The following is an 11,654-nucleotide window of genomic DNA, read 5'->3' on the forward strand; positions in this document are numbered from 1 at the left end:
CACAATAAATGTAGATTTGAAATAGTCTGCAGCAGGATACACTGAGACCCCCCCCCCCCACACACACACACACAGAACAACTCCCCACACTAACACAGCAACAAGGATGGTTTTGTGATGATGGAGATGGTTATAAATTTGAGCAGTGCGCTTACTGAAGTTATCATCGTACTGATTAGGAGTGCAGCATCAGGCCTAGACCTCACTGAATTAAACATAGGCTTCAGAAGATAAATTATTCAGCTCTTCAGTTTTGCTGTCACTGATTTGTTTCCACTAGCTCTCTGAGCTCTGGCGCCACCTGGTGGTGAAAGAGTTAGATTTAGATTTCACCGAGTAAGGAAGCAGCTAAAGATGTCAAAAGGAGTCAAAGACGAGCAACTTCAACATTTAAACGCAGCCCAAAACGAACTCATTTCTGAAACATGTTTCCTGAACGGGTACGCTGAAACTACGCTACCCACAATGCACTGCGGACTGTAAACAGGAAATGTGTGTCTCGCGCCGGGTTGTGGTTACGATGCTGCTGCAGCAACTAAATCTCTCAAAAATAGATGCTTGTGATTTGGCTTTTGTTTTACGTGCAGCTCAAATCTAAAACTTTGTCATTAACGTTACAACCATAAACTTTGTGTTAGCAGACTGAACGTGTGCAACGTGGCTAACGGCTGTTTATGTAGTTACTGTTAGCTAGTCTGTAGCTGTAGCGGTGTGATTGGGTTCAGTCTCAACTTACTGTGAGCAAAGTTGCCACATTTTTAAATAAAAAAAAAACGTCGCGACTAAACACACAAGTGTTAAAGCGAGACACAATGCGTTATGTAGCCATATGATCTAACTATAATGGTGTATTGGCTCTCTAACATGCTCGCTGACCGCCGTCACAGAGTGGTTACCAATGGAGACGGGAGACGCCTAATCAGATTTAGCTAGCTAGGTTAGGTTAGCTAGCCACCGTGAACGTTAACGCTGCCAGGAGAGAGTCAACATGGTGAGTCCAACAAAATCAACATCGTCGTGATTTATCAGTGGGAAAGTGAAATGCATGTTTTAATCACTTCGTGTGCGTTCAATTGGTTTGGTCTTTGCAGTAGAAAGTTACATTAGGCCCATCTACTCCAGCTGTAAAGTAACTAACTTAATTATGTTTCATTGCTGTGTACAGGCTACAAAGCTGAAGGGCAAATCATCCAAAAGTAAGTTCCTCAAGTGTTATTTGAATGCTGCACTCTGCTGTTTTAGGTTTTACTTTGCAGGAATTCACTTCAAATCAAGACATGTTTATTTATGTAGCCAAAAATCTCAGTGTGTCTCAGAGGGCTTTACAATCTGCACATCATTGTCTGTCTGTCTGTCTGTTGATCCTCAAATCATCTGGAGGATCTCTCCACCAGAACAATAACAGAACAACAGTAGCTTGTGGCAGTATACTCAGACTGGAGCGTATACACACAGAGGCAAATTAAAGTGTAATAAGATGACTAAGCTTTTGTAAAAAGTGTGTTCCCGATGTTTTTGCCTAGGTTTATTTGGAGATGATGATTTCCTTGACCACCTTTTTGATGATGAAAGTAAGTGAGCACTTAGGCAGTTTTGAACCAAACAGTATTATCATTTACAATATGGTATTACCACTGTGAAAGTTTCAAAAGATATGATATTTTCTCTCAACAATTTACTCACCAGAACACCCTGTAAGGGGGAAAACAACCCGCAGTGCACCACTGAATCGGTAAGTTGGGGGACTTCAAGAGTTAAATACCATTAATTATAAATTATAACTCGCCCCGTTTGTGAGTTTAATCATTTTTTCCATTTCCAGCTCTTCTGCCACTGATAACATCTTCAGTATGCTAGCAGAGGAGGTGAAGAGGGATGGTGGCGGCGCTGAGGTACGTAAAGGGAGACATAAATACGTATACAGTACATATTCATATATTCACAGTCTTACATTTCTAGCATAATGTTACTGTCTCTTTGTTAACACTTACTTTTATGTCCAAGGACTCCGATGTCTCTGCAGCAGATCCCAGTGACATACTGAAGAACATGAAGGTAGGTCATTATAAACAGTGGAAATGCAGACACAAAGTTCACCATCGTAGCTGTCTGTACAAGGTCTCAGGTCCACTCACACTGCCTATTGTCTGTCTGTCCGTCTGTCCTCATTCAGGACATGGATGATATGGATGCTGACCTTTTTTCATCAAAGAAAAAGCCGAGTTCAGCTCCTGCACAAACAAAGCACTTCGGTAATGAGGGGCCAAAGAAAGACTCCTCCGTGTTAGAACGGAGCATAAAACCAGAGGGAGCAGGTAATTCAGTGCGGAGTGTTCTTGCATTAATTATTTTCTCATTATTAGCTTCACGTGATTACCGGCTTTGAAGTTTACATTAGCAGCAATCAGAGCGAGCTGTGTCTCCCCCCCCCCCCTCTCTTCACTCAGACGAACCCACCACAAGTGGGAAGAAGCCAAACTCCGCGCCTTCGTCTACGGCACACAACTATAAGAAATTCACGTTCTCTGGTGAGTGACCCGCCCATCTGTGCTGCTGAGCTTTATATAACTCAATAGTTGCTTACTGATAGCTTTGCTTTGCTTTTCTCGAACTGCTGCATTCATGTAGACAGTGATGGTGATGACGAAGGTCTTGGTCAGACACCTCACGCTAAAGGTACATTAGTACAGATGTGATGTATGTTGGCCTTTTACTTGTAGTTGACTGATACCAGTAGTTTCATTGGGCGTCTGGGGGAGAGGTGCAGACAATAAAAAGTGACAATATCACACACAAATGTACAAACCTCAAGTAGATTGGCATTTTAGAGATCCAGTCATTGTGTTACCATATAGAGAGTTACAGTTTATTTGGTACACCTTTGCCATCCAATGCAACAGCCCTCCATAAAAATCACTATGTGTCATCTCCATTTACATACATGAGGGGGGCAGTATATAAAAATGCCTAAAAACAACAACGCAACATACATATGATAAGTTAAAACTCATAATTTGGATATATTTGAACATATGTGTATATGGTTGTATGGGTTATTAGTATCTATCTATATGATCCCTTTGTTGCTTTACAGTCGTGTTGTACAGTAGTGTCTGAAAACAGTGTAAAAAGAGTAAAGAATCTCATTTCCACTGCAGATCTAGACGACCCCCTAGCTGATCTACTTGATGACTTGCTTCCAGATGAAACCAAGCCTGAATCTAAATCTAGCGCACAGCAGGCCAAACCTGGAAAATCTGCACCATCTTCTGCTATCCCAAAGACTGAAACATGTGAGCCTCAAATAAACCATAATTATTCTTTTTCTTCCCACCTTTTTCATGCAATCACACAAACACTAAAGTCCTAGATGTGTTTGTCTGTGTATGTTCTTTGTTCACCAGCAAAGGCAGCAAAGAAACAAGCTGATCTTACATTTGATGATGATAAGGATGACCTAATGGATGCGCTCGGATTTGACAGCGACAAAAACAATCCCAAGAAAAAAGAGTCTGCGCTGTGGCCCAACAAGGAACGGTAACAGCTCAGTTTCCACTTTCACTGTCTCACTCTCATTGTTTGTCTTTATTTATAGTGCTGAAATGATAAATAATTACTGCTTTAGTGCCTCGGGATGCAGCTAAAAACAAAGCTTAACTCTGACAATGTTTTTACAAAGCAACAATCTTTCTTTGTTTTTCTGCAAAAATGCAAAAACTTTCCCTGCCTTCCTTTGTTTGTTAACATGCTGCATGGTACTGTATATCTTGTCTCTTCTGTCCTCTTTTCCTCTGCTGTGCGTACATTTAGGAGCGAGCCCCCTCAGAGACCTCGTACTAGACTAGATGAGATTCTGGAGAGTTTGCCTTCGCCTAGTCTTCTGGAGCGACCTCCGACGGGCGAAAGGAAGGACCAGCCTCAAGAAAAGCAGCAACAGGAGAAGACCTCCGCTGTGAAAGGTAGCTGAGCGCTCTGACCTTCTGCTTAACATAAGTATGAGTTTTAAAATAAAGCTGATTTTGTTTCCATTCATCAGAATCACTTTTAGAAGATGACCTCACATTTGGCTCCTATCAGCCCACGCTAGTATCCACGCCTGAAGGACGCCAGTCCCGCAGACAGTCTGTCAGGTGTGTGTAAAGTCCAATTTTGGTGCTTTACAGTGGGATTTTTGCCTGCTGTGGGAAACTGAACACTAGATTTTTTTTTCCTTATCATCAGATTTTCTACAGAGGATGTCAGTTCCACTACCCCAGAGAAGAAACCCATACCCACCACCCCCACCTCCTCTCGACACCGCAACTCTGCTGACTGGCTAGGCCTCAAGGCAAACGTTGACCATACCTTTGATGCCAAAGAGACCAAGGCCTCAGCAGAGTCTCCAAAGGCTCCTTCCTCTCCTTTAGTAGAGAGAAGACCCTCCCTGACGAGTAGCCACATCACATCTGCCGCAAAAACGGCAGCAGACACGCCAGCCCCGACTGATAATATCACGAAACAAACTAAGCCAGAGGTCTCCAAAAGCCAGAAGAGAGAAGAGGAGGATGACTGGTTAGCAGGGGCACTGAGCAGGAAGAAGGCTCAGTCAGTGTCAAACTCTGAGGCAAGAGCGTCGAAGCAGGAAGACTCTTTAGGCCTGGGAGAAGAAGAGTCGATTGTCAGGTACTGTGGACACCACGCACAACAAAGGAAATATGATGAGAGAAGAAGCTTGTTTCACAGTACTGAATGATAACTTGCTCTTGTTTTCAGTAAACAAGTCACTTCACAAGCTCCCAGGGGCGGAGAGGAGACTCTTACATCTGTCAAGGAAACTAGGTATGATATTTGTTGTGTCAATCCATTAAACCTGTGTACTGTAAATGACAATATTTTGCTAGTTTCATTCTCCTTTGTTTTGTGCAGCAACACTTTTCTTGGACAGCCGAGGCCCACTGCTCATTCTACTCCTGTCAGAGAGAAGGGGACCAAGCAAGGTATTTACTACTCGTTCTACAACATAACTGATAAATGATGAATTCAGATTGCACAGCAACCATACGTTTTAAAGCCTCGTCTCTCCCTGGTGCATTTACAGTAGAAGCCTCCCTTTCTTTTAGCTGGTAATTAATCAGTCATTCAGTCGGACCTCATTCTTCCTTAATACTTATCACATCATGCTCGTAATCTTAGCAACTCATCAACTCACATTCTACTCCTCCTCTCGTACAGATACCATTACAACTCACCCCTACACTCCATCACAATCCCCTTCAGTAGTTGCCGATTATACACCCACCACCCAGCCTTACCTCCCCCCTACCTCAACATCCGCCTCACCAACCGCTCTCCATGCTAAAGTAGACCTTGAACAAACTCTTGGTTCGTCTCATCCCTCAGATTTCCCTCCTCAAGTTACCGGTCCCTTGGCAGCCTCTGCTGCTAGCATTAGCCACACCCAACCCCAGCATCAGTCCCAACCCTACCACTTACCATCCGATAAGGGATCCGGGGTGCCACGAGGGCCTAGTCAGGCTTCGGATGAAACCCTGCAACAGCTGCCGTTGCTCAACCCTGTGTCTGCCATACTGCCTGGCTCAATGTGGTGTAGGTGATCTTGGGGAAGTCTGAAGTAGTTTTAGATACAGTACCATTACTTTAATATCTAATGGGAGCAGATCAATGTAATTATTACTCATGGTTGTTTTTTCTTTCCAGCAGTTCCACAGCAAAACCAAATGCAAAATACACCAGCTGCTGTCCAACAACAGGTATTTGTGCTTTTCTGCAATCAGCTTGTCATGATTGAGGAGATCAGGTAATGTTGCTTTTTTTAAATCTCTTCCATATCTTCTCAAAAGGTGACATTTTCAGCAGACAGTCTGCAGCAGCTGCTTCTACAACAGCAGGTAAGGAACATAAATCTCTCTATTTGCAGATTTATTAAAATGTACACACACATTTATCACCTTGTTTATTCTTGACTTGCTTACTCTTCTCCTCAAGATGATGCAGTCTCAGTTGCTGGGTCTAGGTTGTGTCGTGGATGCAGGGGCCCTGCAGAGACACAAAGAGAAAGAGCAGCAACCTGGAGACTATCAAACTTTACAGACTCGAATCATCCAGCTGGAGGGACAGGTACATTAATGCTGTTGTAGCGATGAGAAGGAAACAATAAGAACTGTATGTCTGCTGTATTTTCAGGGAGGAATAATAACCTTCCCTCCATGTACCTGTGCAGCCTGAGACTCCTGTGTGTTATTGTCTAGGTGAAGACCCTGCAGCTGGAGCGAGACCAAAGCCAGATGTTGCTAGAAAATGTCCAGCAGCGGCATAAACAGGATATGGAGCTCATGGAAAAAACACACAAGTATTAAGACCACACACACTCTGCAGTGGAAATGTGCAGCTTGTGTCTACATGTTCACCATATATTATGCATAATTCCCTACACTTCAAGCAGCTTATGTTTGTCTGTATGCTTAACACATACTGTAAGCATTTCTGTGCACGTCCAGGGCTCGAGTGAAGCTGCTTGAGGAATCAGCAGCCCAGAGGGACACGCAAGCGCGGCAGGAGTGTGAAGACCTAATGGAACGCCTGGCTGCGGTAACACGATTGGCTGAGCAGGAACGCACAGAGCTGCAGGCTCAGTACCAGCGCAAACTGGCCCAGGCCCAGCAAGACAGGGACCGCGAGGTGGAGAGACTCAGAGACCTTCAGAGGTACACCAGGAAAACATTTTCAATAGTAATAGAGTCGTTCTATAACATTTATTCAACAGTACTGACCAGAAATATTTCATTAAAGTAATATACATACAAAAGAGTAAAAACAGGATGAAGCAAGAAACTAAAGTTCCTTAAGAACCAAACAACACAGCAACATAACAATCAGTAAAGTTACTTACTAAAGTTACTACTTTGTTGTGTCAAAATTAACAAAAAAATATCATAACCTGTTTTGGACTATTCTACAGTCTTTATATTATATCAGGCAGCTTAATGTTTCCACACATTAGGGGTTTGATTCAAGGTTAATTAAATTATTGAAATAAGTCAGAAGTCCCAGATTGAGCATATTATATTTTATGATAAATGAATGACATTAAAGTTGACCATATATTCGTCCTTCTTTGCCATCTAGGAAATCTATCTTGGAGATGAAGAAGGACCACGAGGACCAGGTCCAGAGACTGAAGAAACTAAAGGATGAAGAGATTGATGCGGTTACAAGCGCAACATCTCAGACCAGGTAAGATGTTATCAAAAGACATTATTATTTTATAGTCCTTTTATACATGTTATGCTTATGATATAAAGCATGTAGCCAGATCAAACAATTGTAGAGTGTTTCTATTCTACTTCAACTGTGAGTTTGGAATTTTTTTATAGCTAATTTTCAGAGGATTTCAGAGATTTTGGAAATATCTACAGGTCTGTCTATGGTTTTTGTCCAGGTCTCTTACAGTGGTGATTGAACAGATGGAGCAGTTCTCCTCTCGGCTTGGAGAGCTTTCTTCCCGGGTGGAGAGCACACATGAACACTCGGCTCACGGCCTGGAGCAGGGAGCACGGCACAGAGACGAGCAGCTTCGAAGTAACTAACACACACACATTCATGCAAACACTTTGTGCAAATAGGTCAGGATACAAGTTGTCTAATAGCATGCTGTAGTTGGCATCACATTGCAAGTGGGTTAAGGTCATTCTCTAATGTTTCAGTAATGCAGGACCGTCTGGCCCAGCAGCAAAAAGCCATGGCGGAGGAGAGAGCTTACCTCAAGGAAATCATTTCCAGGATGGACACTCAGCTCAATGAGCAGCAGAGACAGCTTGAGAAGGTCAGGGTGATATCAGGCTCTGAAAATAGACTTTTAGGACTTTAGGATACCTACATTTGCTTTGACATTAGCAGTACAGCACAAGTGCAGACATAAAATTAAAAGTGATGCTTTTCCCCTCAAAGACTGATGCCATTATTTGTATGCCTCAGGAACGCTGGAAGATGACAGCAGAGCAGGCCAAGGCAGAGTCTACCCAAAGAGGCCTGGAGGACGAGCGACGTGCCCTCAGCATGCAGATCAACATGGAAAGAGAGGAGCTGGAAAGAGCCAAGGTGAGGCCAATCATGGTGGTGAACAAGTGCTCTCTCTTGAGTCTTAGTTTACCTTACCTCTCCTGTCTGTCTCTTTGTTTCCATCAGAGTGCATTACTGGAGGAGCAGAAGTCAGTGATGCAGCATTGTGCAGAGGAGAGGAGGAAGCTGGCAGCTGAGTGGGCCCACTTCCATGCCCTGGAGAAGCAGAGGCATGAGAGGGCCGAGCGGGAGGTCAGCAGTCTCTTGGAGAAGAGAGAGGGCTCCATCATCAGTCTGGCACAGGTCAGCTTCACCACACAGAGAACAGAGATATTGGTTTTGACAGTCTTTCTTTGCGGATTTACTCATTTAAGTGCTACTTTGTTATCTTTAAAGTAGGGTTAGGTTCACATCACTAAATATAATGGCATATATTCAGTCAAATTTTCAAAGCTCTCCCCCAAAGGACAAAATAAATGTAATTTTGTCTCTGTGTCTGTTGTAGGAACAAGCTGACCTAAAGCTTCACACTGCAGAGCTGAAACAAAAGCAGATGTCTGTGGCACAGGAGAGGGAGACTCTGGAAAGACTAAGAGAAGAACTGGACAGAGAGAAAGAGAGAATAAGCAGCACGGCCTTGAGACTCAAGACACGAGCCCAAGAGGTGGAGGCCTTTAGCAAGGTAAATATACACCACACAGACTCCTACATACATACATACATACATAACGTAGATTTAACAACACGTAACATTTGACCACTCTTTGTTCTTTGCAGCTTGCTGCAGAGAAGCACGAGGACGGAGAACGAGCCTTGCAGGAGGCAAAACGTGTGGAGGTTGAGCACGAGGCAAGACTCAGAAATATCCATACGCAGACCGAGCGGCTGAGGCAGCAAGAACAACGGATACTTCAGGTGTGTGTCACTGAGACAGCTGACCCTTCAGATTGGGCTTCTATTTTACTAAAAATATGAAAAGCACATTACAACGGTAACTGTGTGGTTGTTATTAAACACTTGTTACAGGAGCAGATGCGGTTAAATCATCTGCAGAAGGAGACAGAGAGACCTAGACAAGACACTACAATTTCCTCTTTACCACAAATGATTCCACCCGTGTTACCAGGTGAAGTTAATTCTAGTTATTGAAACTCTCATTAATAAAAAAAGCTACTCATACAAAATAAACCCATTGAATGTTAAGTGAATAACAAGGTTTTGTTCTTTTTATCTGTAGATGCAGGTTCAGTGTCACCGAACCTTGAGCTGGCATCAACCTTGAATATTCCCCCTCCTATTTCATTTGCCAACCCTCAGGCCATGGCTCTTCAGGCTAGTCTGGCTCTGTGGAAGTACACTGCAGAAAGGGTAAGGTAACCTAACGGAGACACGCTTGTTCTGAAGCTGTAGGAAAGCTTAGTCACATTGTAACTTCATGTTCTGATTTAAAAAATGGGATCCACAGAAGTCCCATGATAGTTTTGATTTGCACATGACCCACTGAAGGTAGCAAACCTTCAAAAAGCAGCTCTAGTTCAGGTCAGTTTATTAACCATGTTTTGGAATAAATTATAGGACATCTGAATAGTTAAACTGAAACCATTTCTACAAGTTAACAGTGAAAGGGATTCAAATACACAACAGATTGCTTTTTGTTAGACTTAGGATTTCAAATTTAAAAAATAAGAGATAGAAATAGGTTGGTACTGTAAAGGATTTTAATGCTTATATGAAACACATGGCTCAACCCACCATCAGCTTTCCAACACATTCAGTTTGTTACAAGAATCTTCTGGCAGAAGCTTAACATTTCAAAACTATTTTCTTGAAACATTTAAAAAAAAAAAAAAAGTTATGTTTCTGTTCCTCATTACAGGACCATGAATACCTCCAAGAAGAGCAGATCTTCTTGGAGAATTTGAAGAAGAAATCTTACAGATCATCTTTCAACACCGATTGACCAAGACACGCTGGGTGCTCCCCAGTAGGATCCCTGTTACTTTTCATGTGCTTGAATTTTATACAACACCTTAATTTTATTAAACATGTTTTAGATGAAACACGTTCATTCATTTGATACATTTATGGTGCCAGACTTCTTGATCATTCCCGGGTCGGTGTTGTGTCCACTTCACTGATTTCATCTGCAAGTAAAAATAAGGGAGATTAGACTAACAATAATGTAACAACTACAGTAAGCCAAAGCTATATTGATCATGTATCTCCAGTCAAGCCTCAGGTTACCATAACTCAACACTTAAGTTCAGACAGGGATAACTTTTATCATCACTGGCTTGACTTTAATTATCAAGTGTGAGCCTTGCAGCATTTACCTGTTCAACTCATCTCAGCACCAACATGTGTCGTCTAGTGGTCTTGCTCTGCAGATGTCAAGACCTATAGGGGAGATATTTTACATCTACATCATTAAGTGGTCAGATGAGTCACACCAAAAAAAAAAAAAAAAAGTTGGACAATATTTCTCAGAACAGCTATTGCCATCGTCAGTTATCGCATCAGACGGCACTTCCTATGCAGCAGTTTTCATCAGTGAATCAGTGGCAACGTGGATCAAGAGAAGCAGGGTGGTACAAACCTTTTCACCGTGCTTAGTCCCTTTGGTAGTCGGTGCCAAACGGGGACAGGAGAACCATGAACCTGCAATTAACACATTTCATTAGTGATAGTCAATCAGCAGCAGGTCAGCGTGCACAAGTCACCTGCAAAGTCAGATACCATTGCTGTCCACACTGTTTTTTCAGACAGGGATAACAAACTCATCACATGTGCTGCAGAGCGTGAGGAACAGAAGATAGCACACCAGTTCTAGTCAGATTTACCTTTCAGTGCGGTGATGAAGCATAGCCTTTGTTGGCAGCAAGAGGAGTCCAATTCCACATCAGACAAAGATTCCTGTAAAGACAGAATATATTAAGTAAATCATACATTACAGACATTAGCTGGTGACCAAAGGAAGGCCACGTTACTGTTAGCCTGGCAGAATACACGATTAAATTAATTCATTATCTAAACTTGTAAAGGGTTAGTCATGTTATTCTAGTGCCAGTGAACTTAATGCATGTTCTGGTTGTCCACAGCAGCAACTTTAATGTCACATTTCTATTCTTTTCCCCTACATGGTCTTACACGTGTTAGCCTAACGTAAGGAGAGCTAGCAGGCTAACAGGCTAATACAGTTCAAATTAAACCGCTTCTACACAACTAATCCTCAAACAATTACCTGTTCACGGCGGCTCGTCTACCAGAAACTCCATATTTGTAGATAAATGCATCACAAAAGGTGAAAACTTCATGCTGGAGTTTAGAGCCTCCCAGTGCGACTCTACTGTACCGCCAACGGAGGAGATCGAGACAGGAAATCTCGCGTGATAACTTTTTATACGCTGTAAACGTCACATCCCACGTGACTACTGAGTGGGTGTGGTAAAAGTTCAACTTGTATTTTTTATTTGCTTGAGAGAAAAAAAAAGAAAAAAAAACCCTACTATAACTATATAGATTTTATGCTAATTAAACTATCATTTAACAATGAATATAAATAATTCTAAAAACTTAAACATATGCTTTCACATTTT

General features: G+C 42.4%; 1 protein-coding gene, 1 long non-coding RNA gene and 2 other non-coding genes across 12 annotated transcripts; 1 reads left to right on the top strand and 3 right to left on the bottom strand.

The window, feature by feature from the left end:
- Positions 1-353: 353 nt before the first annotated feature.
- On the top strand, positions 354-10,118 carry LOC127356895 (fas-binding factor 1 homolog). 9 transcript variants are annotated; one of them, XM_051388957.1, is made up of 32 exons: positions 354-991; positions 1,166-1,196; positions 1,524-1,571; positions 1,687-1,732; positions 1,823-1,892; positions 2,005-2,055; positions 2,174-2,315; positions 2,448-2,528; positions 2,629-2,676; positions 3,159-3,293; positions 3,405-3,537; positions 3,811-3,959; positions 4,037-4,130; positions 4,222-4,662; positions 4,753-4,818; positions 4,906-4,976; positions 5,380-5,586; positions 5,698-5,750; positions 5,841-5,888; positions 5,986-6,117; positions 6,249-6,349; positions 6,498-6,704; positions 7,126-7,233; positions 7,439-7,578; positions 7,704-7,822; positions 7,975-8,097; positions 8,185-8,361; positions 8,564-8,740; positions 8,836-8,973; positions 9,085-9,184; positions 9,296-9,426; positions 9,935-10,118. In XM_051388957.1, exons 1-32 carry the CDS (start codon positions 989-991, stop codon positions 10,016-10,018), a joined length of 3,654 nt encoding a protein of 1,217 aa, XP_051244917.1. In that variant the 5' UTR covers positions 354-988; the 3' UTR covers positions 10,019-10,118. The 9 variants fall into 9 exon arrangements, with proteins under 9 accessions (XP_051244917.1, XP_051244918.1, XP_051244920.1 ...); XM_051388958.1 differs by having other exon boundaries at positions 5,701-5,750; XM_051388960.1 differs by having other exon boundaries at positions 4,052-4,130.
- LOC127356903 (uncharacterized) lies at positions 9,755-11,456 on the bottom strand. The gene is made up of 5 exons (XR_007882075.1): positions 11,300-11,456; positions 10,899-10,971; positions 10,655-10,716; positions 10,392-10,455; positions 9,755-10,202 (listed from the first exon to the last, which is right to left on the bottom strand). It is a non-coding gene; the product is annotated as an uncharacterized LOC127356903 (long non-coding RNA).
- On the bottom strand, positions 10,287-10,356 carry LOC127357224 (small nucleolar RNA R38). Its single transcript, XR_007882184.1, has one exon. It is a non-coding gene; the product is annotated as a small nucleolar RNA R38 (small nucleolar RNA).
- Positions 10,540-10,613, bottom strand: LOC127357226 (small nucleolar RNA SNORD49). The gene has a single exon (XR_007882186.1). It is a non-coding gene; the product is annotated as a small nucleolar RNA SNORD49 (small nucleolar RNA).
- Positions 11,457-11,654: the final 198 nt, after the last annotated feature.

Source organism: Dicentrarchus labrax, unplaced genomic scaffold (genome assembly GCF_905237075.1).
Source record: "Dicentrarchus labrax unplaced genomic scaffold, dlabrax2021, whole genome shotgun sequence".
Classification (NCBI taxonomy): domain Eukaryota; kingdom Metazoa; phylum Chordata; class Actinopteri; family Moronidae; genus Dicentrarchus; species Dicentrarchus labrax.

Coding starts and splice junctions, on each gene's coding strand:
- LOC127356895 (XM_051388957.1), top strand. Junction 1,197..1,523: donor GAAGGGCAAATCATCCAAAA/GTAAGTTCCTCA, acceptor GTTTTTGCCTAG/GTTTATTTGGAGATGATGAT. Junction 1,572..1,686: donor CCACCTTTTTGATGATGAAA/GTAAGTGAGCAC, acceptor TTTACTCACCAG/AACACCCTGTAAGGGGGAAA.